This window comes from Linepithema humile, chromosome 6, assembly GCF_040581485.1.
Source record: "Linepithema humile isolate Giens D197 chromosome 6, Lhum_UNIL_v1.0, whole genome shotgun sequence".
Lineage (NCBI taxonomy): Eukaryota > Metazoa > Arthropoda > Insecta > Hymenoptera > Formicidae > Linepithema > Linepithema humile.
The window spans coordinates 6,966,646-6,993,013 of record NC_090133.1 but is presented as its reverse complement, the minus strand read 5'-3'; the positions used below and the strand labels follow the sequence as shown (position 1 = coordinate 6,993,013).

The window sequence follows — 26,368 nt, the reverse complement described above, 5'->3', positions numbered from 1 at the left end:
ATATGTGTACGCAGTTTATATACGTGCATATATAAAATGCGAGGCTGAAATAAAATAATAATTATTAAATAAGTTTTATAAATTTTATATTTAACGCATTTTCTATTGCATAATAATTTACAAATTTTATACAAGTAGACCCTCTTCTTCTTATTATCAGAAAGTGTTCTTTTTCCTTGGACGAAGTTTAATTGGTTTGTCAAAAGCAGGCTCTATAAAAATTATAGATTACAGTTCTGTATTTTGACATTTAAAAAATATGTATTTCTCTATATTTTTTCTTTAATTAAATAAAATATAAAAGTTGTTATAAGAATTGTTTTTCTCCCCTTTCCATATTTTTCTTTACTCTCTTCACATTTCTCGATGTTTGCTAAATGTGAAATTTCAGAATACAAGACCTGCAAGAAAATAACTGCTAAACGTTATAATGAAATGCATATACATAATAAATAATAACAAATAATTTTACTCTATGATATAAATCTCTCAATTAAGATTATTTTTCCCTCGCATGTTTCGACCTAATTTAACCTGACCCAACCTAATCTGTGAATACTCTTCTGACGTATCGCGCGGCATTGTTGGATTTTCAGCGGCAACAATAATAACAACATTGTTATAAACTTTATACACATTTCCAAGATCATGGATGGAGGAGATAATGATAGTGACGGAGTAAAGGATGCACGATGTTTCGTTTGCGACGATGAAATTCAGGGCCGCTATTACGCTTTGGCTACATGCAAAACACAACATTCGCAAACCAAAATAATCCAAAAACTCGGCGAATTAGTCGGCGAAAGGTGATAAGTCTACTATTATTAACAGTCTACATATGCAAAATAATTAAATATTAAAAAAAAAATTATTTTGCGTTGCAGATACATGTTTGTTATAGCCGAAGACGATGTGATTTGTCGTTGTTGTGCCACTCTTATTAATACTTTCGACAGGCTGGAAATGGAAATGCGCAACATTCGTGATCGCGTTCTACAATTTATAAAGCTGAAATATGCTTTAACAGATGGAGATCTTCAGGATAGTAACAACAGACCAAAGCCATGCCAGCCACCACAAATCACAAGATCCAATGTAAAAGAGATCAGTTATTGCGCTGAACAGAGTGAGATTGACTTAGAAACATACTCAAAAAATAAAAAGATACAGAAAAAACCGTACTCATGGTTACAATGTGATAAGTGTAAATATACCACTGAGTCCAATTCCTTTATGATGTATCACTTGAGAGATCATCTCAAACAGAAGTTTTGCAATAAATGTGGCATGCGTATATCTGCAAATAAGAAAGATAAAAGACACAATTGTACCAAAATAAATGAATTAGAAAACAAGGAAAATGAGAAAGGTAGCACATCATTGAATTAAAAAGGAATGATATTCTGATAGTAGTATTGCTTTCAGTTTATCATAATTATTATGCTATTAATATGTTACAGATAATTCTAACATTATTGTCAAGAATGATTCGATGGAGCCATCATTTTTAGAGACAGCAATGCAATCGATTTTATTGCCTGTGCAAATGACACCACCTCCATTAACAGGTTTATCAAGTTGTGATCATTTATACATTTCCAATGTCACACCAAGTAAGTATTTACTATTGATAGGATGATAAGTTATTGCAAATACATTTAAAAAAATAATATTTCTATTGGAAAAGATGCTTCAACATCCTCGAATTTGGAGATTAACGTTTTGGAGCAAGACATGGATATTGTTGACACTAATGACTTAAATAAAATGACGAGATCAGAATCAAATATTATACAAGAAACAGAAATACAAACTAGGAGGGAAGATAAAAGACAAACATTAACTTTGACGGAGGATGGAAATGTAGAAATAGTAGAGATGGAATCATGGAACAATATGTGAATGCTTGAACATTGATCCGAAAAAAGTGAATAGCATGGAAAGCATTTTACAGTTTATTGTATTTTGTCGTTAACTGCATTTGTTAAGATATAACTCTGTGTCATTATAAGGATTATCATATTTTTAAATATATAACTAAGTATTTTATTGTTCTATAGTTAGGTATTTTATTGTTCTTTAGCAACTTGTGATTTTAGTTAGCTATATATGCAGTCATTGGTAATTTTAATAATATTAACTAATTGTATCAGCTACCAATAATTTTAAAAACAATTTTGCGATATTTGCTCAAATTATAATTATAATTTATTTATTGAGAAAGTTGTGCATAAGAAAATGTAACATCCGTTTTTACCGACTCGTATGATTTTCTTCTAGTGACATTTGGACCGCAATGGTGACCTCACTGCTGTTCGTGTTTGAATGCATCCTGCAACAACGGTTTATAAAGGTTATGAGTAGACCTATCGTATCTGGTCACTCAGCGATTTGTGCATTTATTTTGATTTATTCGCGAGTACAATGGATCTCGAAAATCTTAAGTGCGATATACGCGAAGTACTCGAAAGTGAAGACAATATGAATATTCTTCTACAAAAATGGAGATTATCGTGTCAAGAGTTTCGATCACATGTCGCTGTCAAGATTGAAAAAAAACTTCTTTATGAGGAAGGTATGATTTTCTATGTATTTTTATTAAATTATCAAAAATTATTAAAAGATTTTATGTCGTACAATCGTGGAATTTAATTTGTATAATGAGACGTTTGCAGATAATTATTTGTGTACATGTAAATATTTTTCATATTTCTGTATTATTCAGACTGTGATAAGAAGAAATCTGTCAAATATGAAAAACTGTTAGAGATACAAAATGAAATCAACAAAGTAAAATTTGATGTAGATGCTATTATACAGCAACAGAAGATAAGTGATAAGAAAATATTGAATATAACAACGTTACAGAAGAGTTTAAAAGATGAATCGGAGAATCTTAAAGTGCAAAGAGATAATTTTTTACTGAACATAGTGGACATAAAGCAAGGTAAATTAATTTGTTTACTTAAATCATAATCTGTAAATTTAATATTGTTTGTTATCTAATGTAATTTCTATTTCTTTTAAATTATATGTTTTCAGAACATGAACAAAAAAGGAAAAAAAAATTTTCGAAATGGAATGCTATAAAGCGTGGTTGTAACACGTACAAATCGAACTTGAATATGTACTTAGAGCTCAAAGAAGAGCAAAATGATCAACATGCAAAAATTTCCTTTTTTATAAACTCACTTAATGATGAACTCTCAAATAAATACTTTGCACAATTATTATTCAGTAATGGTCAATGGAGTGGTATGTAATATAAATCCAAATATAAATCTAGAATAAGAAATACAATTAATAATATTGACAGTTATTTGTATAATTATTATTTCAGTTGAACAAATTGAACCAACGTTAAAGAAAGAGCATTTAAACCAGTTAATTAGTGTTGCAATGGACAGTTCCGAACCATCCAAAATTTTGGAAATTACATTATTTTTATGCGAGTTACGAAGTATATTTCTAAAACATTACATGAAGAAGGAGACTGCAAATCACAGTGCGGATAAATAACTTAGATGCTAAAATTATATAAACAAGTCTGATTTGTCTTTTTATAAGTATATATATGTACATAAACTTATACATACGTGTAAATGGTACCTAAATACATATAGCGCTGCAACGTCTTGCAAACACACCGCGAGAAATTCACTTCCAAGTAAGACCAGTGCTCTTGGACTTTAAATTAATATACTCTACGTATTTTTAATCATTTCTGTGATATTTTCTGTATGCATAAATACTTGAATATTTGTTACGTAGACATTACATATGCTTGTTATAATACTTAATCATTTATTTTGCGATTCTCGCGATGTCTCTACGACGCGCAAAGTTAATCTTCATTAAAATACTTGATAGAGATAAATTATTTTGATTTTGAGTTCTAGCTGATTAAGCTAGCAGTCGTTTTATTGCCTGCCTTCTGCAATGTATATGACGTGTCAAAAGAATCGAGCCAAAATTATAATTTCGTTTAGATTTAACGTTTGTAAATTTAATTTCACGATATCAATTATAAAAGGACGTTTTTTGCGTGGAACTTTTGTAGATCTTGTGTACTTTTACAAATGATATTTTATGCTACATCTCATACTAATTACACGCATAAAGTATCCAAATTTTGAAATTTTTAATTAATATGTGTAATATTATAATGTTACGGTTTCAGGAAAAACTTTTGTTTCGCGAATTTTTACGAACACGTTTATGCTACATTTATTTTATTAATATTATTTACGCGCGTATGGAATAGAGAGCCGAACGCCGTACGCGGATAAATGGGCTGATCCATTATGTATGCGTGGAAGCACGCTGATAACAATTCGTCCCTATTGGTACTAGTTAACGAAGGAGTCAATTGATCGCCCACTGCCAATCTGCCTATGCTAACGGCATAAGTTAACAGATTTCATTTGCTCCATTGACCCGCCGGGAATTCGCTTGCATACACATGACCATCGTGGAATTTAATTAAAGACCGAAATCTTCTGCGAATTATTACGCTGTAGAATGTTGCGGCCGTTTCCCCCCGCTCAGAATGTCATTCCGTTACGTGATACGTCGGAAACCCAACTAGTATCAGAAAACGATGATTAGTATATTTCCGCCGCGTGTTCGAAATACTTGAATCTGTACGCACTTGATATTCTCGAAATATATATATATATATATTTTGTAATTATGTTAACCACAAGAAATATATTATTATATTAATAATTAACACGAATTAATATGATTCATATATTAATCCTTCCTTTGTAACACTGTCAAAATCATATAGCACATGATTAAGTTTGCTTGTGATTCCTTGTGTCCTGAACACGCAAAAAATTACTTTATGTAAGAATTGAACGTAAGAAATAAATTGACAAAATATCGAGTTCTGCGAATAACGCTTCGTTCGGCTATTCTCTATTTCATACATAACTTGAGAAAAAGGAACGCTGGATTAAAAATGGCTTATTTCTATACGAACGGGATCTTCTACTGGTACAGACTATTTACAACGGAAGGACATGTAAGAGCCTTGCGCCTGTTATTGATAAAGGAAATACGACGGTCGATATGTTTTGTACGTAATCGCACAATCCCGCGTTCATTCATTTCTGATCGACTACGAACTCCGCGCTGAATCTTGAATTTTTTTGAATTATTTCGAGATTTACCACTCCGGTCTTAATTATTATTAGACAATTTTTCCCCAAACAAATATCCAATAAATATCTTCGGAATTGTGCGGACCACCTCAGGATTTGTCGTGACGATTACAAAACCGCTGATCGTAAAATCGCTTCTCCGTCCACGTGGACACAGACACACATACACACATTCGTCCTCGGGAATCGCGGAGAACGAAATTTGTCGAGAACGCTCGGAATATCGTCGAGCTCGTTACGATACGTACGTACGCGCGACACGCACGATTAAGTGGGTGTCTCTGTGAAGACGGCTCGCCATTATTTTTGACGGTCGCTCCGCTACGTACTTTGATGGTCTTCTTCGCCATCTCGACCAATCGAAGACAACAAATTCTCGCGCGATTTTTTTACACCGCGCAAATTTCTCTACACCGGTCTTCCTTCGCTTCTCGCCAGACCTTTCTCTTTCACTCTACTGTATGCGGTGCTCGCGCAATTATTCTCAAAGCGCCACTACGCACCGCGGCGATGCGGCACCCTTTTTTACTCGAGGGTGGCGGCGAAGGACACGTTGCCGCCCGACACGGCCGCCGCGGCGGCCAGCAGCAGCTTCGGCGGCAACGGCGCCGGCGGTAGAACCGATGTCGGCTCGACTGCCGTCGACGACGACGTCGTCGTTGTCGTCGTTGTCGTCGTCGTCGTTGCTGACGTCGTCGTCGTCGTCGTCGTCGGAAGCGGCGGAGGCGATGGTGCCGACGTCGTTGTACTCGGACAATCGCTGCCGACCCCGTAAACCTTGGCGTGATTTACCTCGAGCGCGACGGTCAAGTCAGCCAGTCCGGCGTCGCACAACACGGGATTATCTGTAAACAACAAAGTGTGTTATGTATGAGAGTTCGCCGCGCGATGAAATGGAACAACAATAAGATACCAGGAACGAAAGAAATGTATCGCATGTAACATGATTTTTTATTTCTCGTATCTTACACTCGTACTGTGCGTACTTTGCTGTATCTCAGCCCTAAATTCAAGAGCTACATTATTTTGATCGTAAATTATCGTAAATAAAAAAAAAATTATCATAAAAACACATGATTAAGTGACGATGTGGCGCCAGCTGTGATAACGAAGATTAGCTCTTAGCCGTAATATTAACTGTTAACAGCGGTTGTCGCGCTTGAGACGTAAAACCCTCCTGACTACTTTTTATCCCCGAATTTTTCAACGAGAACCGAACGAGAACCCACAGGCGAGAGAAGAGAATGGCGGTGTTAATAAAAACTGAGACTAACCAGCAGATAACGGGATTGGGCACGATATTGCGGCCGCAAAGCGAGAGGGTGAGGGACGATATATTAACAATAACAACAGCTCAACGAGCAGACGCCGGTATACAATAAATAATTCGTGATGGCGCCACAGCGGGGGTTATCGCGAGAAATGTAACCGTTGTAACAAATAATATATACGCCTCGGGAGCCGAACGGAGCCAAGCCATTATCAGCGAATAATTTATTTTCTGTCCCCCACGCATCGGCCATTCTCTTCTCCGCCGTCCTTTTTCCCCCCTCACTCTTTCTCTCTCCATCCGCTTTGCTTCTTGTTTGTTTGTCCACGCTAAGACCTTACATGCGATGTTTATTAATTACGCGACGCCACTGCGCCACACATCCTTCTCTTCTCCTCGATTAACGCCTAACGACCTGAATTGAATTTAATCGTACGCCAATTGTTGCCAAATTATATTGAACATTACGAGCGGAAATCTCCAAAAGAAAACGGAAGTACGGAATGCTACTCTCTGAGCTGAAAAACACAGATCCAGTATTAAAAATCACATGTCAAAATTTAGTAGAATTTATAAAGGACATTTCTAATGTATACAGCGTAAAGTCTGCATTTAAATGGATCTAAGTGAGAGTAACACTCTTTTGAGGTGTCAAAATCCGCTGTGACACTAACAGTCGCCTCACCGAGCGGAGATTCCTCTGTAGGAATCAGAGGATCATTCACGACAGTTAACTCGATTACCGTTCGTCTATAGCGAGTATCTCGTACAGGAGAATGCACAGCAGATAATATTGCCTGTCCTTCTTTCTCTCATCAACGCGATTAAATATCTTGTCATTGTTGACTTTGGCTAAAAATTATTTTGTCAAGCAACATTATAGATATACTTAGCATTGATGTTAATAAAAAAAAAAAAAAAAAAAAAAAAAAAAAAAAAAAAAAAATACTTTTTTATATGAAATTTTGTTTGGCATAAGAGTTTCAAACGTTGAGTGCAATATAAATATTAATTTTAATTGTCCGCTGATATTATATAACGTCGTTATAAACGATATTTACATATATGGCAGCGAAAGCGTTAAATATGGTACTGAAGGTGGTCGGAGAGCGACGCTTCGAGAGAGAAAGAGAGTCTAATATAAACCTCACCTTGAAGGTATATACGTAGCACGTCGGGGACTCCGTGAATCGTGCATCGTGTATTGGCCACCAGCTCCGGCATGAGAGTACGTATTTGATTCATGCTGACGTCGGCCCAGCAGAGCACCGGAAAGCCGCGAAAATCTCGGCCGGACAGTATGACCAGGCGATTGTGTGACGCGTTCAATTCCTCCAAGGACGGCAGCCACGTCTAAACAACAATCGTACAATCAATATTCAATCGCGACGTAAAGAAAAAAAAAAAAAAAAAAAAAAGAAAAAAGAAAGAATAACGTTTTAAAAAAAGGAATAAAACTAGATCAATACTTCACACTTACCTCCGACGTGTCCTCGAGAGTGGTGAGTTGATTGTGCGAGATATCGAGTACGCGCAGGCCGTCGAGACCGCGCAGGTCGCGCGGTCCGATCGTAGGGCCTAGCGCGTTATGACTCAGATTGAGCTTTTGCAGCTCCTTCATTCCCAGAAACAAGGAGCCATCCAGGCTGCGCAATTCGTTATGCTGGAGACCGAGCTCCTGGATGTTGCCGCCTGCGATCTCCTCGCCCTCCTCCTCCACCAGATTCTACGAACATTGCGAATCGTTTCCAATCGATCAAGCTTGCCGTTTAGCGTGTTTATTGTTGACGACTCCGACGCTCTTCGACGCGTCGAACGTCAACGATGACGTAGATACCCACCTCGGAGGATGGCCTTCCTCTGTGTAATCTGGCGATCCGGTTGTTCGATAGATCGAGCAATCTGAGCTCGCGTACACCGCGCAGGGAGGCCAGCGAGAACTCGCGGAGCTCGTTGTGCGTGAGATTCAGGATCTTCAGCGATCTGAGAGGGTAAAGGGCGCTCCCGTTTCCGTCGCCGTCCGCGCCGCCGAGGGACTTGAGAGAGTTGTGTCCGAGCTCGAGGTCCTCCAACATCTCGGCCTCTATGAAATCGTCCGCGTTCAGCTAAAGAGGCACAATTCAGGCGTCCGTTCAATTTCTACCCATAGTATCTCATTGCGCGCTTAATTAGCATTCGTCGCGACGAACGTCGTCTGATCCGATAAGTGATGCAAACAGGCGAGAAAGTTGCGCGAGAGATTGCGTCCGTTCGTTTCGTCGGATGCCAGGCTTGAAAATCCTTCCGCCAGGCGGAAGGCAGCAATAATTACGTTACGTCGCGGTAATTGACTCAATGCACGGCGCGCTTTAGCACGAACGAACGCCTCGGACTTCGCCGCCGCCGCCGCCGCCGCCGCCGCCGCGCGTTAAAGCGTAATATTCGAGAGCACGTGCGCTCCGAATGCACTCGTCTGAGTGCACTCTTCGCAAGTTACACTACTTACGAATTCACTTTCGTTTCTAGATTCCGTTCGTTTCTTTTTCAAGTTACTTATCCAAATATAAAAAAAGAAACGAGTTTTATATTTATAGTCATGAAAATTTTAATTCGAATATCGAGCATTCGTTTTTGTGCTAAAAGAAAGGCACGATGGAGGATGAAATTCGAGAAGAATGTTTCGCGTGACGTAAATGTGGCGGATTAAATACCTCCTGCAGCTCGTTGTACGAGAGCTCCAAGAATTTCAAGCGTCTGGCCTTCTGCAGCGTGCCGTCGAGTTTTCGGATCTTGTTGTGCTGGAGAAAGAGGGTCTCCAGACGGTGGAGGTATCGGAACTCGGCCGGCAGATGCGTCAGTTTGTTATCCACGGCATAAAGCATCTTGAGATTGTGGCCGGACGACGGTAGCTCGCCGTCGAGTGACGTGAGCTCGTTAGAATTAATGAGCAACCACTCGAGTTGATTTAAATCTCTGCAAGCAAACAAGTGGGGCACGTGGCTAAATCCCGTAGAATCCTGTTTTACGTGTTTCGACGCCGTCGTCATCGTCGTCCAAGATTCTCGCGCAATTTTAAAAAGTCGGCGATAATCGAACGCACACGGAATTTCCTTTGATCACCGATTATTCTGCGTGTCGAGCCGTTCCTTGCCCCGATCGTAGACAGGATAAATTAGAAGAGATAATGACTAAACATATAGTAAACAGGATGAGAGAAATGTGATAGCTTTTTGATTACAAATATGAGTGGCGACGAATTAATGGAAATCGTGTTTCCTGCATTAATTACGTTGAAGTCAATCAAAAAATCATAATACACAATAATTTACATTCGTTTACAATCTTTGATGATGCGAAAATTTGCATTTTTCACTTTAGCCGTTCCGTTCACATTCTTTCTTTCTTCCGAATCTTACCTTAAAGTATGATTCAGACTGTTGAGATGATTTCTGCCGACGTGCAAATGCTTCACAAGAGGCGGCAGCGAGCTCGGGGTCATCTCCGAGATCGCGTTTCCGGCCATGGCCAAGTGCTGAAGCGTCGGATTGTACTGGAACAAGCGAGCACGAAATCGTGGCATTCATAAATTGCATAATTTTCCTCTTCTTTCTACTTTCAATTTTGTTAATAATAATAATATCGAAACACAGCAATGCAAAGTTTTACTTTTTACTACTAATATCTTTTAACTTTTTATCCTAACGGTATTAATTTTTACCTCTTGTATCTCTCTTCGAATTTAGGTCAATTTCTATCTTCAATCGCGCGAAAGCATCATTAGAGCATTTCTTTCAAAAGTCGTCTTCGCGATAAGTTGCAGAAAAAAAGGATAATCGATTAACTATCCAGGTGGCCATAGCCACGGTATCGCTATATATTCAAGGAGTTTGCGATTTCGATTTCTGATCTCGATCTATATCGTTATATCGTTCTGCGCACGCTAAAAATCTAAGCCCAAACTGGATCCAAGTAAGTACCGAGCACTCACCTTGAAATCATCCGAATCGATGCGGCTTATCCGGTTCCGGCTGAGATCCAGAGTCCTCAGCAGCGACAGATGCGACAGGATGTGCTTCGGGATCGCCGGCATCTCGTTGTCCGCGAGACTCAAGTACTGCGTGCGACCCAGACCGGCGAAAACATCGCCGTCTACGACCCTGCAAATCGAGATATCTCATTCATCGGTTCGCGACTTGCAGCGAACGAGACACACAGTAGAATCGTGCGGGTAGCGTGTCGACGCGTATTTTGTCTAAAAATTTTCTCAAGCGTCATCAAATAACATTTCGCATATTTCTCTATTACAACGTCGCTTATCACTCATGTAGTAATACACAGCCGGGAGCGGCGAACCGGGCCAATGAGGAGTCCTGAAAAAGTCGCGACGCGCCAGAAGTTATCGTTCGATTATTCACTTAGTATCGGCTCACGCTGTCGCTCGTTATTTAATTATTCCACGACGATAAACACACACAACCGCCCGCGATAACTCGCGAAGAGGTCAGGCACGATGAAGATTTCATTCTTACGCCCCGCTCCTCCCCGGCTCTGTCTCGCGAGGAGATGCTTAAACAGATGTACGATCTTGAAGGATCCCGACGGGATATACGCACCGTAGGATAATGAAGGAAGACCGGCAGCTCGTCCTTTGTGTCGCTCGTAAAGGATCACGGTCACCGGACGCGTTATTCCGAGGGAAGATAATTATACAGAGCGAGCCGATGTGCAAACTGTGGAAAACACCAAGTCACCTCAACCGACAGCGACCACGTTGGAGCGTATTTGCTCAAGTTTCGAGACGTATCGGGACGCATTTATCGGGTTCATTCACCAATCACTGCGGCAGAATTATTACGTAATGATATCTCTAATCCGCTACGATATCCTGCTTCCGCTACGTACGCGACGATGTTTCGCGTCATCACGACATCACATGACGCGGTCATCGGAATGCGGATTGCAAAATTTCGCTTATTACTCGCTTGTTGTATCATTATTATCGCGTTACTTAATAATGCGGTGTAATGAGCGAGGAAAAAAAGAAACTTCTTTCCGAGTGATACGAAAGCGCTATCTCTCATAAGCCTTATATCATAAGGTGTCGCGTTAAGCTCGATCACTAACGGTAAGATTTCAGGGATGAATCGTTCGGATTACCGTTCGAGAGTCTGTCGGCGGCTCGGGCCTGTACGCAATAGCGCCGCGAACGCCTTCGCAAATACTCGTTATGAGAATTAAGATCGCTTCTTTGTTATACATATACAAATGTCTCCATTCAATGTCCGCAATAGCAGACGATGACCTTTTGCAAAGATACTGGCCGGCCGTGTTGACGTGTGTGGCACACTTACAGACGGAGATCTATGCGAGCAATACGCGAATACGAATGACAAACGTGTACCAGGACTCCAGCCATAGGATTTCGCTCGACTTATCTCGTTCTTACTATCGGGATTTTTTAACCGATCTCTCTAATTCTTTCTTCAATCCGTAAAATTCTCTGCAAAAATTTGCCAATTTTATTAAAGCTTTTCACAAATTCCAATTCATCAATATTCGAATAAGTAGATATAAACATTTAATAGACTTTCAACGAAAGAAATAATCTAATATATTGTTTATGCAAAGATAGCGAAGAAAAATTGCTTAGTTGATGTTTACTGCGTTTGAGGAAATTAGATAAACGAAAACTTTATCTTCATGCGTGTAGTAACCGTGACTGATAAGTAACGCGTCATTATCGCGCCCCCACAATTCTCCTCTTCATCAAGGACTCGAGCACTTTCGTACTTCGGAATCTAACGTCGTTCGCATATACGTCGTGCGATATTAATTCTTTTCAAGGCGCTCTCGAATAATGAAGAATGCTTTCGTCGCTTAACGGCGCGTCACACTCACCCCAGATGATCGTGGTTCAACTCGAGCCGGGTGATGGACATACGCAGCTCCTTGAAGTCGTGGCGTGATATGTCGCGTAGATTCGAGTGCGCCACTCGCAGGGTGATCTGCTGTTCGGGGGTGAACTTGCCGCTCAAAGCCTCAGCCAATTGATCGAAGGACTTCATCTTTTCGCATAGCACCTCGATACGCTCACCTACGTGGTGACCACCGCTTCCTCCGCCGCCGCCGCTGCCGCCGCCGCCGCCGACGCCGCCGACGCCGCCGCCGATGCCGCCGACAGCGGCATTGTTGTTCGCGTTGATGGCCCCGCCGACGGACGCGGCCACCGTCACCGCCGTCTGCGCCTGGTTGATAACGGGACTGGAGAACTCCTCCTGTCTGCAGGTGCACGGATTGATTTCGCGGCGCACGGCGCAGTGGAGGCTCGTGCTGGCCGCGAGGCCCAGCAGCGTGTAGAGAATGCCGGACATACTGTCACTCAACACGCAGCGGCTTGATTACGGAGCGTAATTACTACGGCACGAACACGGAAGATAACGAAGCTTCTGAAGAACAACAGGGTCCATGAACGGATGGGCACGTACACCCTGTGTGCGCGACCACTTCTCTCTCCCCCTCCTCGCCTTCACTACTCGGTACACTGTACACTCGATGTTGAATCGATGTTTAACGCGATGATAAATGCAATTCAGCCCTGGTCTTCGTTAAGGAACGCAAATGTCGATACAATGTCGCATAGCGCGGGAGGACAATGCGGAGCTGTCGCGCGCGGTATTATTCTGTTCCGACACTAGTACCCGATCAACACTGATCAACACTGACAGAAGAGCCTGACACAGCGGAGCGCGATCGGATAGAAGCAACAGTAGCAATAGCGACGACTGACAGCCACGTGTTATCTGCACTGTCGCTGATCCACACCATTCTATGGAATATAAGTTCACCGCGACTCCCTCTTTCTCTCTCTCTCTCTCTCTCTCTTTCGTTCGCTCTCTCCTCTCCTTCGTTGGCTCGCGGGAACGCGCTGTCGAGAAGTTTATCGTCGTCGTTAGTGGGCCTTCCTCTTGGCGCCACGAACGCGGCAACGGCATTAAGCCGCGGCGCGCCGCGCGAGACTTACTTATAGTCGCAACCGGAGTCGTCGCGTCGGTGCCCACCGTGGCGCCGCGCGCCTCCTTCGGCGAGGGACTCCCTCCGGGTCGCCTCTCTTCACTCTTCTTACGACTCCCTCCGTCGTATACGTTACGCGCCGTACACCGACGAGCTCATCCTCTTTTTCTACCGGCCTCTACCGCTCTCCCGCTGCGCACACCACCCCGTAGTATGCGTATCCTCGTTCTCCCTGCCTCGCCCTCCCCTCCCCCCGTTGTTGCGCGCCTCATATTCGCCCCGTTCTGCTATCGTGTCCCAACGGCACGCTCCTGACTCTTACTCCCTCGTCGCGGCTACCGCACTTACTCAAAAACTGGTCCCCACCAAAGTGACGCTGTTATCTCTCTTTTTGTGTTTCGCCAATTACCCGGAAGTTTTGTCAGGAAAAAAAAAGGAGGACATCACTCGTCATTTCTGTGAACTGCGAATGGATGACACGGTAATCTCGTCGACTCGAGAAGGACGGAAGAGTTTTGCGAGGACAACCGCTACGGCGGAAGATTCATCAACCTCTCGTCGTTGTCGTTCATCGCGTTGCACGCACGCCGCAGGCGCTGTTTGCACCGATAAGCGGACCGATTGCTCAACTTTTGACCTTTGCTTAACTGCTTCGCACGGTGCGCGACATGAAAGAAAATACATACCAGATCATTCTCTCTCGTGCTCTCTTTTCCATTCTCTTTGTATTTTGCGCTTTCTTCCGCTTTTGCTAACCGCTTTGTGGCGATAGCGCGCATCCTTCGTCGTTTCATCCCTTCGCCTATCCGTTTGATTATTTTTCAAGAATTATAAACCTGAAATTAATATATTTGTATTATTACGAATCCGCTCCAAACTAGTTTCAATATATCTACACTTTGTACATGAATAATTATTCTTAGTTAAAATTTACTTTTAATTATAATTGAAACAATCATAGATCGGTTTAAAGAAAGGAATCTACATCTGATTTTTCAACGCCCGATCTTTCAAGTTATGACTCGCAAATTATAGACTTGGATTTCGCAATAGATTCAACCTGCAAATTATGAACTCTGCTCTTCTTCTGAACACTTCAATTTTTTTATTACAATCTAGTTCAAGATCTTTCTATCGAAAACAAATCTACACGACGAAAAGCTAGCAATTATGGAAATTTTGCAATCGAAGTGATTCTACTTCCTCGTCATATTTCGTAAAACGACCGTGCAAAACAGGGGCTTCTCCTGGGTCACGAGAAGACACGCGAATTTCTCTGGAATGTCGGTTCGGAGCCAGCTGAGAGAGAATCGTTGTTGTCGTCATGGTTGGAGTTAAGCTCGACCGATTCATCATTGACGACGATTATTAAAAGCGGAGTTGGGAAAATGTTCTTCTCTGTGTGTTGCACCCGAGTACTTTGTAACACCTCAGGTAGCCCGGTAGCTTTTGTCGCGACACCTTCTCTTTTGAGTCTCTTTTTCCATCATTCGGGGTCCGAAACCGGTATATAATCTCGCCGTGTTAAGTTTTCAATACCTCAGGTACGGAAAAATTTATCTCGCCTCGGTCAATTCTTTTCAATTGTCACGGATAAGTGCGGTCATTATTTTGAAATACGGCATCGAGATCCGAGCTGACGCCGAAATTACATCGAGGCTTCATTCTTTCTTATTGGAACGTGAAGAAGGGTCGCAAGAAACGTAGTGCTTTCGCCCGTTACAAATTGGCGAGATAAAATCCCAACTTCGCGTTCGTTAATCATCGCGAGAGAAGCGATCCCGGGAGTACGCGTGTCCGTGTCGAGATCGTAAGTGTTCTATCAAGGGTTCCTCTGTTCATCATAAAATAATATCGATTACTTAATGAGCTCGCCGATGCGGCGGCGGCGGCGCTTCACGGGTCGCTTGTCATCCGAGTAAACGCCTCTATCTATATAACGTAGCTGTTTACGCGCATGATTTACGTACCCATTTATGTGCCGTAACTCGTCCGAGGTATGTCGTACAAAATTCTCGAGCTCGGCGGCGCCGAGCTCGCCTTATATCCTCTTTAAGCTATTCCGCAACTACATCGGGGCTACCATTGGTATTTGTTCACACTGGCGCCTACAATTCGTCTAATCTCTCCCGGCGTAAAGGTCATCAAACCGTAGACAAGGCGGCGAAAACAGCTTGGATTTTTCATAGACGTCTCGTAAGTTAGGACGAGGGCACATTCGACATCTTCAAATATATTTCCTGCAACACGAAATCAACGGTTTTATTTTATTTATCTTGACAGGCAATATACGGTGCGCGAGACCGCGCTGGAAGGAGAGAAAGGGAGAGAGAAAAAGGCGAGGGACTTTCTCTTTGTCCTGCTGACTATCCATTATCGCTCGTATTATTGCCGCAGGCAAAGAGTAATACGGGAGCAAGGGAGGACACAACAAGCGAGAAAGGCCAGGCCAACAGGCAAGGCAAGGCAAGGCAGGGCACGAGGCACGAGGCACGAGGTGGAGGGACCTAACTCCATGCCTCGGTTTAACGAATGCGAGAATGCGGCCTGGCGCCAACGCACACGCGGCCGCCGCGCCAGCCGCCGCGTCACGCACTCTCGCCTCTCTCGCCGGCTCTCTTTTTCTCACTCTCTTTTTCTTTCTCTCTGTTTAATGACCTTACCGAAGTTCAAAATACTAAACTGCAGCCCATCTTTTAATTCCTATGTCCGCCTCGTGATTAAAATATGATGAGCATGTGCAGTGTTCCACGAGATAATACCTAATCAAATAGAAGCTTCGTCTCGTATCATAAAATTATCATCGTGTTCTTCCTAAAATCATTGTATTCTAGAACGCTCTCTAGCTATTCCTCAATAAGAGTACAACAGAAAATTAATAATTTTGCATGAAAAATATGAAAAAAATATACGACATATAAATTTTCTTTAGTTCGTAAAAAAAAAGATTTGAATTAAAGAATTTCATTTCAAAGAAATAAGGATAATCTTTATATTTCACACGTAACATTCTTTAATACTTAACATAATTTTTAATTAATCGACGCCTACCGGTAGCTACCGCGGTTTGTCGGTATAGGTACATCGTTTCTCTGCGGCGCTCTGCCTGCATCTGTGTACCGCATAGCTTCGAGGTATGCAGGCGAACTCCTCCTTTTCTTATCGAGAAAAAGGAACGAAGGAGGAAAGAAGCAGGAGGAGCGAGCAATGAGTGGAAGCAGAGCAGAGAGAAAGGTAGCGGAGCGGGCATCGTGCTCGAGTATACACGATAGGCGCCTTACACGCTGCATTGAGATATTGGGAGATTATCATCTGGCGTGGGTGTTGAGGACACTCACTTAGTGTAAAGATTAGCCTCTCAATAGTTTGTCGCTGGTTCTTCTTATTTCTAATATCACTCATTAGTAGTTATCGTTCTCAGTAACGTGTCGGATCGATCTAAATATCCACATACCTTCTCTTTTCGTATCTTTTTGTCGAAGGAAGAGTTGTGCCACCAATTTCTCGGAAGTGTTGCAGTTGCGTCCATATCGTACATTTTGTAAGAGAGATATTTGTCTTCGCTTTTTTACGCTTCTGGCATCTGGCCTCTTTCTCTCCTCTCCCTCGCTCGCTCGTTCCGTTTACGCGGCGCCGCGTCGCGTGGTTGACCGCGAAAGGGGTAAAAGAAGCTGTACGATAGAAGATTAAGTTAAAGGCATACTGACGATCTAAATCTAGACGGGTGTTGTTTCAAAGCCACGTCGTTTATCGAGTTTCGCCAGCTTTCCTTCGCTTCTAAATGGGATCACAATGGAACACTGAAGCTGTTGACTCTTGTTCTCTACCCTAAACATTTCTTATTTTGCGCAACGAAAATTCCAGCGAACAATCATCAACGATAGAGGCGATTGAAAAACGAGAAAAGTGTTTTGCTTAAATATTTCAAAACTTTACATGATTTTCTTACTTTCTTTTAAATAATTATACTTAGAGATGTAAAAATTATATGATACTAAAAAACAAAAAGTAATATTTTTATGAGTTGTAACAATTAATTTTACATATGGCTAATAAATTGTTATTAAAAAATATCATTTTCCTACCACAAAGGATCAGCAAGATATCTCAACAATGTTGAGAGCCTCTGATGAGTGTGTTTACGATGGGATTTAAAGCCAGCTCTCATTCCATGCCTTTCTGCCGCGGTCACGACCGAATCCCGGCCGAACTTTTCACTTCTATCGCTCTTATTGTATCTTTTTTCTGAACAGTGAAGTTGCTTTGCTCTCAGTAGCAGGATATAGAGGAGGAAAGGACGTCGTGGATTGGTACATTGTCCGTCGTCGTGACTGTAGAGAGACCTTTATCAGATGATGAAGTATACATTAACAAAAACCAGGAAACATATATCAATAATAAACGTTAATGCTTTACACTTCCAGTTTAGATATTGTGCTGTAGATTTGCTTTAGATTCAAACTTAATTTATTAACCACTTTTTTAGCTCGTCAACAAGCTATTTATTATAGATTAGTTTTAGATTTTTTTTATCAATAGTTATAATGCAAGTATCTATATATTATACATTTGATTAAAAAATGCTTAATTAGAAATGTAAGGCATTAATGACTTTAATTATAAAATAAATGTATCTCATCATCTTCCGCATACTATAAAAAATCATTAATATTTTTTTATAAATATATTATGCATTGGAATATATTATCTCTTCTTTTCGCACCAAAATGTATACTAACCTCAATAAAGAATAATTGCTGCACTCATAATAAATGCAAGACATTTTTATCTATATTAAAAATATTGTGTATTTTACATTCATATTAAAATATATATTTTATATTTATTCTATTTCTTTTAAGAAAATAAAGTTAACTGTTCAATCATTTTTACTATTTTTAGGTTATTTTGACGTTTTCAATATCCAACCTGCAAAAGGAATTAAAAATCAAGAGTTGATTATAAAAATTTACCTGCCTGACAAATATTTATTTGCTAAAAATATAAAAAACAATAACTACAAATAAAAGATGAATACGAAGGAAATCTCTTTGTTTATTTCGTTGGCTGTCATTTTTAATTTTTTCTTTGATCTGTGCAACACGCAAGTTTGTATCCAAACAATTTAATAGCTATATGTAGAAACCTCACACCTCACACCTCACACTAATCATACAAACTCACATGGAATATCATTTTGATGTAATTTGAAATATTTGCCTGTCTCTGCAAAATTCGAAGCCCTTGTTAAAAAATGTGTCTGCGTATGCAGATTCTTTGATACTTCTCTGATACTTCTCCGTATCAAGACTTTTATACTTCTCCATGTTTATATTTCTTTCAAATTGAACTAAACTCTACTTTACGAATCGCAGCATCATCTATCGATATCTTTAAAAACGACCTAATTGTGTCCTAAACAACAAACGGTAACAAGATCGAAATATTTATCATCAATTTAGGGACTGTTGTTACTCGTATGTTGCCAGTACTTGCTGCATCGTTGGTAAAACGCATTCTGGGTAGAATAACGTGTATCATATTCTCCTCCCGTCTCTCGTCACCACTCGTTACTTCACGGCATTGCGCGACATTATGAGATTTGCAATAAATGAAAGGTGAGTGAGAGAACGAGACAAGTGAACAGCGAGTGTACAGTGAACGGGTCGCAGATTATTATATCGATTCGCAAATTTACATCAAATTCATTTTTTTCTTTCTCAAGATCGACCACACCGAAGGGAACACGCAAAGCGTAATAAGCAGTTTTCCGAGCGTTGAAAGGTGGGCGATTCGCTATACTGCGTTAGCATCGAGTGATATTCGAGTATTCGAATATACGAAAAGCCGTATCTAACTCGTACGGGCATCTAAAATCCCGAGGTTATTTGACAATCTCGAAGTTTCTGCGTACGTCTGCGACGCGAACATACAGACAACAATGATCGACCTAACAGTCAAGACCTTGGATTCGCAAAATCATGTCTTCTCCCTGGAAGACGACGTAAGTTCCATTTTGTCTATTGCTATCGTTGATATAAAATTGACGTTATCATTCGCTATTTCTTTTGGTTTTTTATGATTGGCACAAGTCTCTTGATGATATCAAAATAAAAAAAAAGATCTGAAGATATTAAAATATAACCCCGTGCATTGAACGCATTACTTTTCACAAATTTTTAATTTGTTTAATTTTATAATGTATCTCTGCAATTCTCCTTAAAGCAAATCACAGTCCGTGGCTTTAAAGAACACATAGCAGAATCTGTAGCGGTACCAGCTGATTCACAGAGGTTGATTTATTGCGGTCGAGTACTTCAAGATGAAAAGAAATTAAATGATTATGGTATATATGCACATATCTTTCTATTCAAGTACAAATAACTTTATTGCATAAGCATATTGGAAGCATTCGTGATTCGTGTGCATTGATGGGATTTGATTGTTTTCAGACGTTAATGGAAAAGTAATTCACTTGGTGCAACGCGCTCCACCTCAATCAGGACAACACAGTAATGATGGCGGACAAACGCAAGGTCAGGGCAACCGACAGGGCTGGCAAAGCTCGCAGAGACCACACTATCGTGTCACGCGCACTCAAATGCATGGAAATGCAATGTATTTGGGTGCGATGTCGGTACCGGCCGAAATCGTGGAGGGACATGGTAATATTTTGACATTCTGTCTTCTACCATCACCTGTTCCTAACACATCTGATTTAATTGTTCCTCAGGGATACCACAATTGAGCAACAGCCTGTCTGGTAGTCGTCTTACGCATGCTGGTCGTATGCTTGATCGTATAAATGAGCTGATTGATCGATTAGATGATCCCAGTGCTCCTCCTTTGCATCCTACTGCGTCAGAACTCAATCAACCAACTGCACAGCAACAACAACAACAACAACCGCACGAACCAGAAGTAGAACAAAACGAGTGAGTTAAATTGGTGTTTTGGTTACTAAATTTACATTTCTAATCTATAGCACACACAGCAATTTGTCAATCTTTGTAATATCTATAGGACTAATGACGCTTCAAGAGATGATAGTGGTGTTAGACTCGCGGAAGCAGCCGCAGCTGCCATTACAGCTGCATTATCTGCTGCTGGTGCACGTGCAGTTACGTTGTTCCGAGGTTAGTGCATTTGCTAGTCTAATTCGATTATTTAAAGTGTCTAATAATCTAATATGTCGCGATATTACATTGAACGCTTAATGATATAGGAGGCAATTACAACAGCACAAATGCGAGACCTACAAGCGATACGAATGAAAATCAAGGTGATGTACAGTCTCAGTCGCAATCGCAATCGCAGTCACAGTCGCAGTCACAGTCACAGTCACAGTCACAGTCACAGCCGCAACCACAGCCGCAGACTCAACCGCAACCGCAACCGCAACCGCAACCGCAACTACAACAACAACCGCAACCGCAACTACAACAACAACCGCAACAGCAACAGCAACAAAATCAAGGACAAGGACAAGAAACTGACACGGGAGCTACATCGAGCAATGCTGGACAAAGCAGGAGGACTCAACAGCAAGAGTATATATCTTAATTTATATATTTTATGTCAATTATGGATGTATATATATTTTATTGCTAATTACTTCCTTTTTAGTCTACCACGACCTCCACAGATGGCAGAATTATTGCAGAGATTATACAATACTCAAGAGCGACTAAGACCGTATTTAGAACGTTATTGCGTGCTTATGCTACTCGATCCTTCATTACCACCTGGAGTGAGTTGATAAAGAGATCGTCACATTAGTTATCAGACACACACAAAATGAAATCTTACCTTACTAAAGATAATTGTATCGTTTAGCCTGGACCAAACACCGTGGAAGAGAGTCAGAGATTAGTAGACGGAGTCGGCGAAATTCTACACCTTATGTCTCACAGTTGCCATGCGCTGAGCGACATTATTATCGATATGAGCCAACCACCACCCAGAAACTTACGCTGCCGCCCGATAATAGTACAGCATTCGGCCATTTTACAGCCTGGTATTCCGATCCAGGTGGAGGTAAGCATGTCGAATAAGAATATTTAATATATAAATAAATGTGTTCTAATTGGACATTGCATTTATCACTATAAATAATGATGTTTCAATATTGCAAACATATCGTTTTCTATCTTCCACAGGCACATATTAGTCTGAATGGTCGCACCGCTAATAATAATAACAGTAACGAAGAGACGGCCGAGTCCGGTAATCAACAGGCACAGTCGGAAAATGCAGAATCAACGATTCCATCGCGTGTTAATGCAGAGGAAGGTAATCAAGAACGAGAATCCGATGGTACAACGCAGTCGCAGGCGGAGAGGCCGCAACAAGAGCAAGGCCAGTCGCCCTTCGGTGCGTTTCATATTATGATACGGTTTTGTAAGATGCCAGACGTGTGTCAGAATATACATTACTTTTGCAGGTACAGTATTCAACTTGCCGAACAACGTCGAAGTGCTGATGGAAGTGAGCTCCGAGAGCAATATAGAAGGTGGATCAGGTAATGAACAGAATGCAACAGGCAATGAGAACAACAACAATGCTAACGCCCGTAAGTTAAGGATATATGTATCATATTTGAGAAAAGGAAACAGCCTTGTTACATGTGTGACACACGTTTTCCATTTTACAGGCAGGACAAATATATTTCCGTTCGGCGCAGCTCCGCCGCCCTATTTCATGCGAAACTTCATGCAGGCCGTTGCGGGACACATGGTGCACGGCGGTATTACCACTACGACCATAAGTTCCAGAAATCAACCTGTTGTTACTACCATAGCAGGAGGGCAACAAGGTGGTCCTGCAACAGTTGACAGTGGAAGCACGAATGCCGGTCAAAGTACTCAAGCACGGTATAACACACATTAATATTCACAATATTATTATAATTCTATGTTACAATACGAAGAGAACATGCTAAGCATGTGCTATAAAAAAAGAAAAGACACAGCAAATTGTACATTTTATAATATATTTCTATTAAAATTTTTATGTAAATTCTTTAAATTATATTCTCTATTTTTGTTTATATAAGTTGTACTTTACATTTCTGTTATATATTTAATAATTCTATATAGGAGTAATACCGGTACTCATCCTACCACTGCTACTCAAACTCGAAGTACATCGCGACCGCACGTGTTCCATCACCATGCACATCCAGTTGGTCTTGGCATGAGCATCGGATTGGGCCTCGACTTTGATCCATATCTCCCATGCAACTCGCATCATGTTTATCGCACTCCGACGAGCGCTACATCTAACACTGCAACCGGAGTGACGACTTCTTCGCAAACGACGCGTACGGCTTCAACAGTTACAACAGACGCTCAGAATCAAACAAATCAAACTGGTAGGCATGCGAGAATAAGAATATTTCTTTGCAACAAAGAGAGAACTTTTTACGAGTTATAAAAAATATTTTCTAGCAACAACTTCGACTACAACTACTGGTGCCACTTCTACGAACGCAACATCGGCGACGAGCACGGAAACAGCTAATAATCCTTTCGTGAACTTATTGCAACAGATATTAAGCCAGTCGGCAAGCGGTCAATCGCAGCCTAATATCAGCATCAGCAGTAATGGTAGTTAAATAATGATGGATGATATTTATTTAGATATTAATATTGATTATATTGCAGCTCCAAACTTGGGCGAAAATCTGGGGAGTATTATGCAGATGCTCGGCAACAATATACATGTAGGATTCGTAAGTGACAGGTGTGTTTCACGTGAACAGACAAGTTAAAGAATTGTTAGGAATATATGATGCTAATCCCGTTATTTTTTTTGGTGATTAGTATCGGAAGTACTCTTACTTTAGCGGATTTATTCGAGGGTGGAGGTCTATCTATGGATCTTTTCACATCGCAGGAATCCGGCAGAGAGGATAACTTCCTTGTCGATCTTTTTGTACTACTGGTAATTGCGTTAATAATGCACCGTCACGTATCTATTGCGCGATACAAAATTTGATCGATGATATTAATAGGATTTATATATGTAATATACAGGCTCAAACTATGACTCTGGATGGATTAATTAGATTACGTCTCGGTCAATGGGAACCGATTGTTCGTCTTCGAAGACCACTGCAGGAATTTTTACAATATACATTTTCGACTGCCTCATCGCCGAGCGCCCTGCAAGAACAAACGATCGAACGCTTGCTTTCTCAGCTGCGACCTCATATCCAAAATCTTTTGGCGTCTGAGGAAAACGTCAGTGGCAGGAGCGCATCTCGTGTTGACATTTGTGCAACTGTCGAATCGTTGATCGCTCGTCATGCAAGAGATATACTTAGGATTTTGTTTGATAATGGTTAGTACTTTTATCTTAGTACACGCGCGTCTCAAAATTAACATATCAAATATATTTGATTTAAAGGAGTTGACGATGCGAGATTCGCGCAGGAGATTCTGAACATCCTGATTAATTTGTGCAAGCAATTCTGCACGGTGCTTCGGTATTCGCTGCGAGGCGGTCAAGCTGGGATCGAAGCGATAGCAACACGTTTTGTGGTCAGTTTTGATTTTCTCAAAGAGAACGCAAAAATAATTTAAAAACGCCGTACTCACGCAATTCAATATTTTCTCATTAGGGTGACTTGATGGACGGCGGCAATCCCGCTCTTCGCCAATGGATATTGAATGGATTCATCGCTCATCTCCGTACTTACTTTTTGCGCGTGCCGCAACCTCCGGATTCAGAAATCATACCACTTTTGGTGTACAAGAATATATTGTCCCAGCAGTCATCGGTTTCTTCGGTTTCGACGCGATCTGCACAAACACAATCGGAAGACGAGGTAAGCAACCCATTCGTACTTTTTAGCCATTGCATAAATTATGAAATAAAATCACGTAATTTTAAATGTATAGCCGATGGAAACCGAATCTCTGGAGCAGCAACCGACGCGCGAAAGCTCCCTATCTGAGGATCGCGACATTCCGGAAACATTCCCCGGACATGAAGCTTTACCTTCGGTATGTCGATACGATTAGAAATAGTAGCAAATAATCCGTACTTTGATTCTCAATACAGGCAGTCTAAATTTTTAATTTAATTGCAAAATATTTTTTGTCAAATTTTCTTAACGATTCCATACGATTTTAGAAATAATTTAATGTAGCACTGCCACAACTTGGTAAGCTAATAAATGTGAGTTGACAATTTTTTTTCAGGATTGGGTGCCGATTATCGCTCGTGATGGCGTGAGACAGCGTCGACAGTTGCAGATGCAAAGTGTGACACCAAACGTGACGACGTTTAGTGATGCATATTTGGGTGGATTGCCGAGCAAACGTCGCAAGTTGATCGAGCAACAGAAACCGCGGCTTTTAGTTAGTCCCACTCCAAATCATCATTCGACAATAGCGGCGTCCATGGAACGGCTAGTTAGAGAAGGCGTCGGCCGTGCCGGCGTTGAAGAGGTCGAAGGCGCTGCCGTGGCCGTCGCGGCGGACCCGGCGGTTCGACGCGCATTCGGTCAAGCTATTAGAGACTGCTTAAATCCATGTCGATATGGCACGCCGGACTTTCCAGACCCGCTACGCTTCCCGAACGCGACCAAGTATTTCGCGGATCAGGAACGTCCGCCGAAATAATAGCTAGCAGTAAGGTAAAATCGTAAAATAAAACATCGTACTTTGAGCATCAGGAGATATGCTAATTTGACGATGAATAGACAGTCCGAAAGAATCGACACACAAAACAAACAATCCGATTCCGTAAACATTTTAATTCCGTAAAAAAAAAAAGAAGAAAATCACAATCACAATTTTCTCAATGTATAAGTATCTCCAATGAATCTAACAGCTAATCAGCATGGCAGGTGCATCTATGTATTATCTGTATGCTCATATCAATATCCGCTTTTATAGAATTACTATTATTAATCTTCGGGTTAAGTTGATTGTAAACTGATTAATTCACATTTAGAACATACCTTAAATCAAACTTTCCGTCAAGTCTTTGTTAAGGGAAAGTTGATAACAATTTCGTAAAGGAATACGAACACCTGTATATATATATAGATGTAAAAATTATTAACTGTGCACTCCTTTATTTATGATTTTTGCACTTGTGCATTAGCTCCCAATTCCGCTGACCCGGCAAGATAGTTTTTCACTCTATTATTTTTTTTATCGTTAGATTGACTACTCCGAATCCTGTAGTAATGGTAAATTTGGAGTGGCTGCAATAAGGAAAATAGGTCGAAATTGTTAATCATATATTGCAAATCTCTCACAAAAAAATCTTGTCGGATGTTTTGTGTAGATAATTAACTTTTCGACGTCTCTGAAGACCCGGGAAACATTTCTGAAGTGGAATCTTTCTACGACGTGTGTATATCTTACGAATTACACGCTAAGACAAATCGATGTGTATGACGCGCGGCTATGGTAATACGTATACTATATGTGAAGTAAGTTTAATTGTTCCAATAACCAAGCAGTTGTAAGGAGAGAAAATGAAAATACAATAAAGTTGTGTATCCCTTTTCCTCTGTCTTTCCGTTTTAATCTGCTCCCCCCGATTTTTAGCAATAAGCTCAATCGACACTATGCGAGTAATAATTTGACAATTATTAATTTATAAAGCCACAAATTTGCCAGAGGTCCTCATAGCTCTTGTAATGTTGGACGTAAACGCAGTTTAATACCTAAAATTAACGTAAAGTACCCATTTAAAAATTAAATAATATATTAGAGATAATATATTAACAAATAATTTTACACTAATTAGAATCTGACGATATTATATATGCAAATTATAAAATACATTAAAAATGAAGGAATCGCAATATTTCGTCATTGTTAATTTGATTTATATGTTTGTCCTTTATTTTTTAAATTTATCGTTAATTTACAGGATGTATCGAAGCCAATTACAGCGATGCAACGTATCGCTATGT

General features: G+C 40.8%; 4 protein-coding genes across 8 annotated transcripts; 3 read left to right on the top strand and 1 right to left on the bottom strand.

Annotated features, from left to right (window-relative positions):
- The first annotated feature begins 366 nt into the window (after nt 1–366).
- LOC105678218 (uncharacterized) lies at nt 367–2,420 on the top strand. 2 transcript variants are annotated; one of them, XM_067357951.1, is made up of 5 exons: nt 367–806; nt 885–1,369; nt 1,461–1,613; nt 1,688–1,927; nt 2,281–2,420. In XM_067357951.1, exons 1-4 carry the CDS (start codon nt 649–651, stop codon nt 1,900–1,902), a joined length of 1,011 nt encoding a protein of 336 aa, XP_067214052.1. In that variant the 5' UTR covers nt 367–648; the 3' UTR covers nt 1,903–1,927; nt 2,281–2,420. The 2 variants fall into 2 exon arrangements, with proteins under 2 accessions (XP_067214052.1, XP_012232780.2); XM_012377357.2 differs by lacking the exon at nt 2,281–2,420 and having other exon boundaries at nt 368–806; nt 1,688–2,059.
- A 4-nt stretch (nt 2,421–2,424) lies between these two features.
- LOC105678304 (uncharacterized) lies at nt 2,425–7,873 on the top strand. The gene is made up of 4 exons (XM_012377525.2): nt 2,425–2,575; nt 2,726–2,947; nt 3,043–3,255; nt 3,341–7,873. Exons 1-4 carry the CDS (start codon nt 2,425–2,427, stop codon nt 3,517–3,519), a joined length of 765 nt encoding a protein of 254 aa, XP_012232948.2. The 3' UTR covers nt 3,520–7,873.
- Nucleotides 3,305–18,749, bottom strand: ltl (larval translucida). Of its 3 annotated transcripts, XM_067357932.1 has the most exons (14): nt 18,613–18,746; nt 18,168–18,357; nt 17,514–17,771; nt 16,883–17,099; nt 16,092–16,190; nt 15,399–15,668; nt 12,316–14,264; nt 10,406–10,574; nt 9,834–9,967; nt 9,129–9,390; nt 8,280–8,543; nt 7,919–8,164; nt 7,590–7,791; nt 3,305–6,013 (listed from the first exon to the last, which is right to left on the bottom strand). In XM_067357932.1, exons 7-14 carry the CDS (start codon nt 12,786–12,788, stop codon nt 5,694–5,696), a joined length of 2,070 nt encoding a protein of 689 aa, XP_067214033.1. In that variant the 5' UTR covers nt 12,789–14,264; nt 15,399–15,668; nt 16,092–16,190; nt 16,883–17,099; nt 17,514–17,771; nt 18,168–18,357; nt 18,613–18,746; the 3' UTR covers nt 3,305–5,693. The 3 variants fall into 3 exon arrangements, with proteins under 3 accessions (XP_067214033.1, XP_067214032.1, XP_067214034.1); XM_067357931.1 differs by lacking the exon at nt 16,092–16,190; XM_067357933.1 differs by lacking the exons at nt 3,305–6,013; nt 16,092–16,190 and adding an exon at nt 6,519–6,956 and having other exon boundaries at nt 18,613–18,749.
- A 142-nt stretch (nt 18,750–18,891) lies between these two features.
- LOC105678303 (large proline-rich protein BAG6) lies at nt 18,892–25,956 on the top strand. 2 transcript variants are annotated; one of them, XM_012377524.2, is made up of 21 exons: nt 18,892–19,046; nt 19,154–19,432; nt 19,654–19,774; nt 19,881–20,093; nt 20,162–20,363; nt 20,452–20,564; nt 20,654–20,978; nt 21,055–21,178; nt 21,265–21,465; nt 21,588–21,801; nt 21,878–22,000; nt 22,082–22,301; nt 22,527–22,801; nt 22,878–23,036; nt 23,094–23,172; nt 23,253–23,373; nt 23,466–23,772; nt 23,839–23,972; nt 24,053–24,259; nt 24,333–24,437; nt 24,636–25,956. In XM_012377524.2, exons 2-21 carry the CDS (start codon nt 19,370–19,372, stop codon nt 25,056–25,058), a joined length of 3,729 nt encoding a protein of 1,242 aa, XP_012232947.2. In that variant the 5' UTR covers nt 18,892–19,046; nt 19,154–19,369; the 3' UTR covers nt 25,059–25,956. The 2 variants fall into 2 exon arrangements, with proteins under 2 accessions (XP_012232947.2, XP_012232946.2); XM_012377523.2 differs by having other exon boundaries at nt 21,872–22,000.
- Nucleotides 25,957–26,368: the final 412 nt, after the last annotated feature.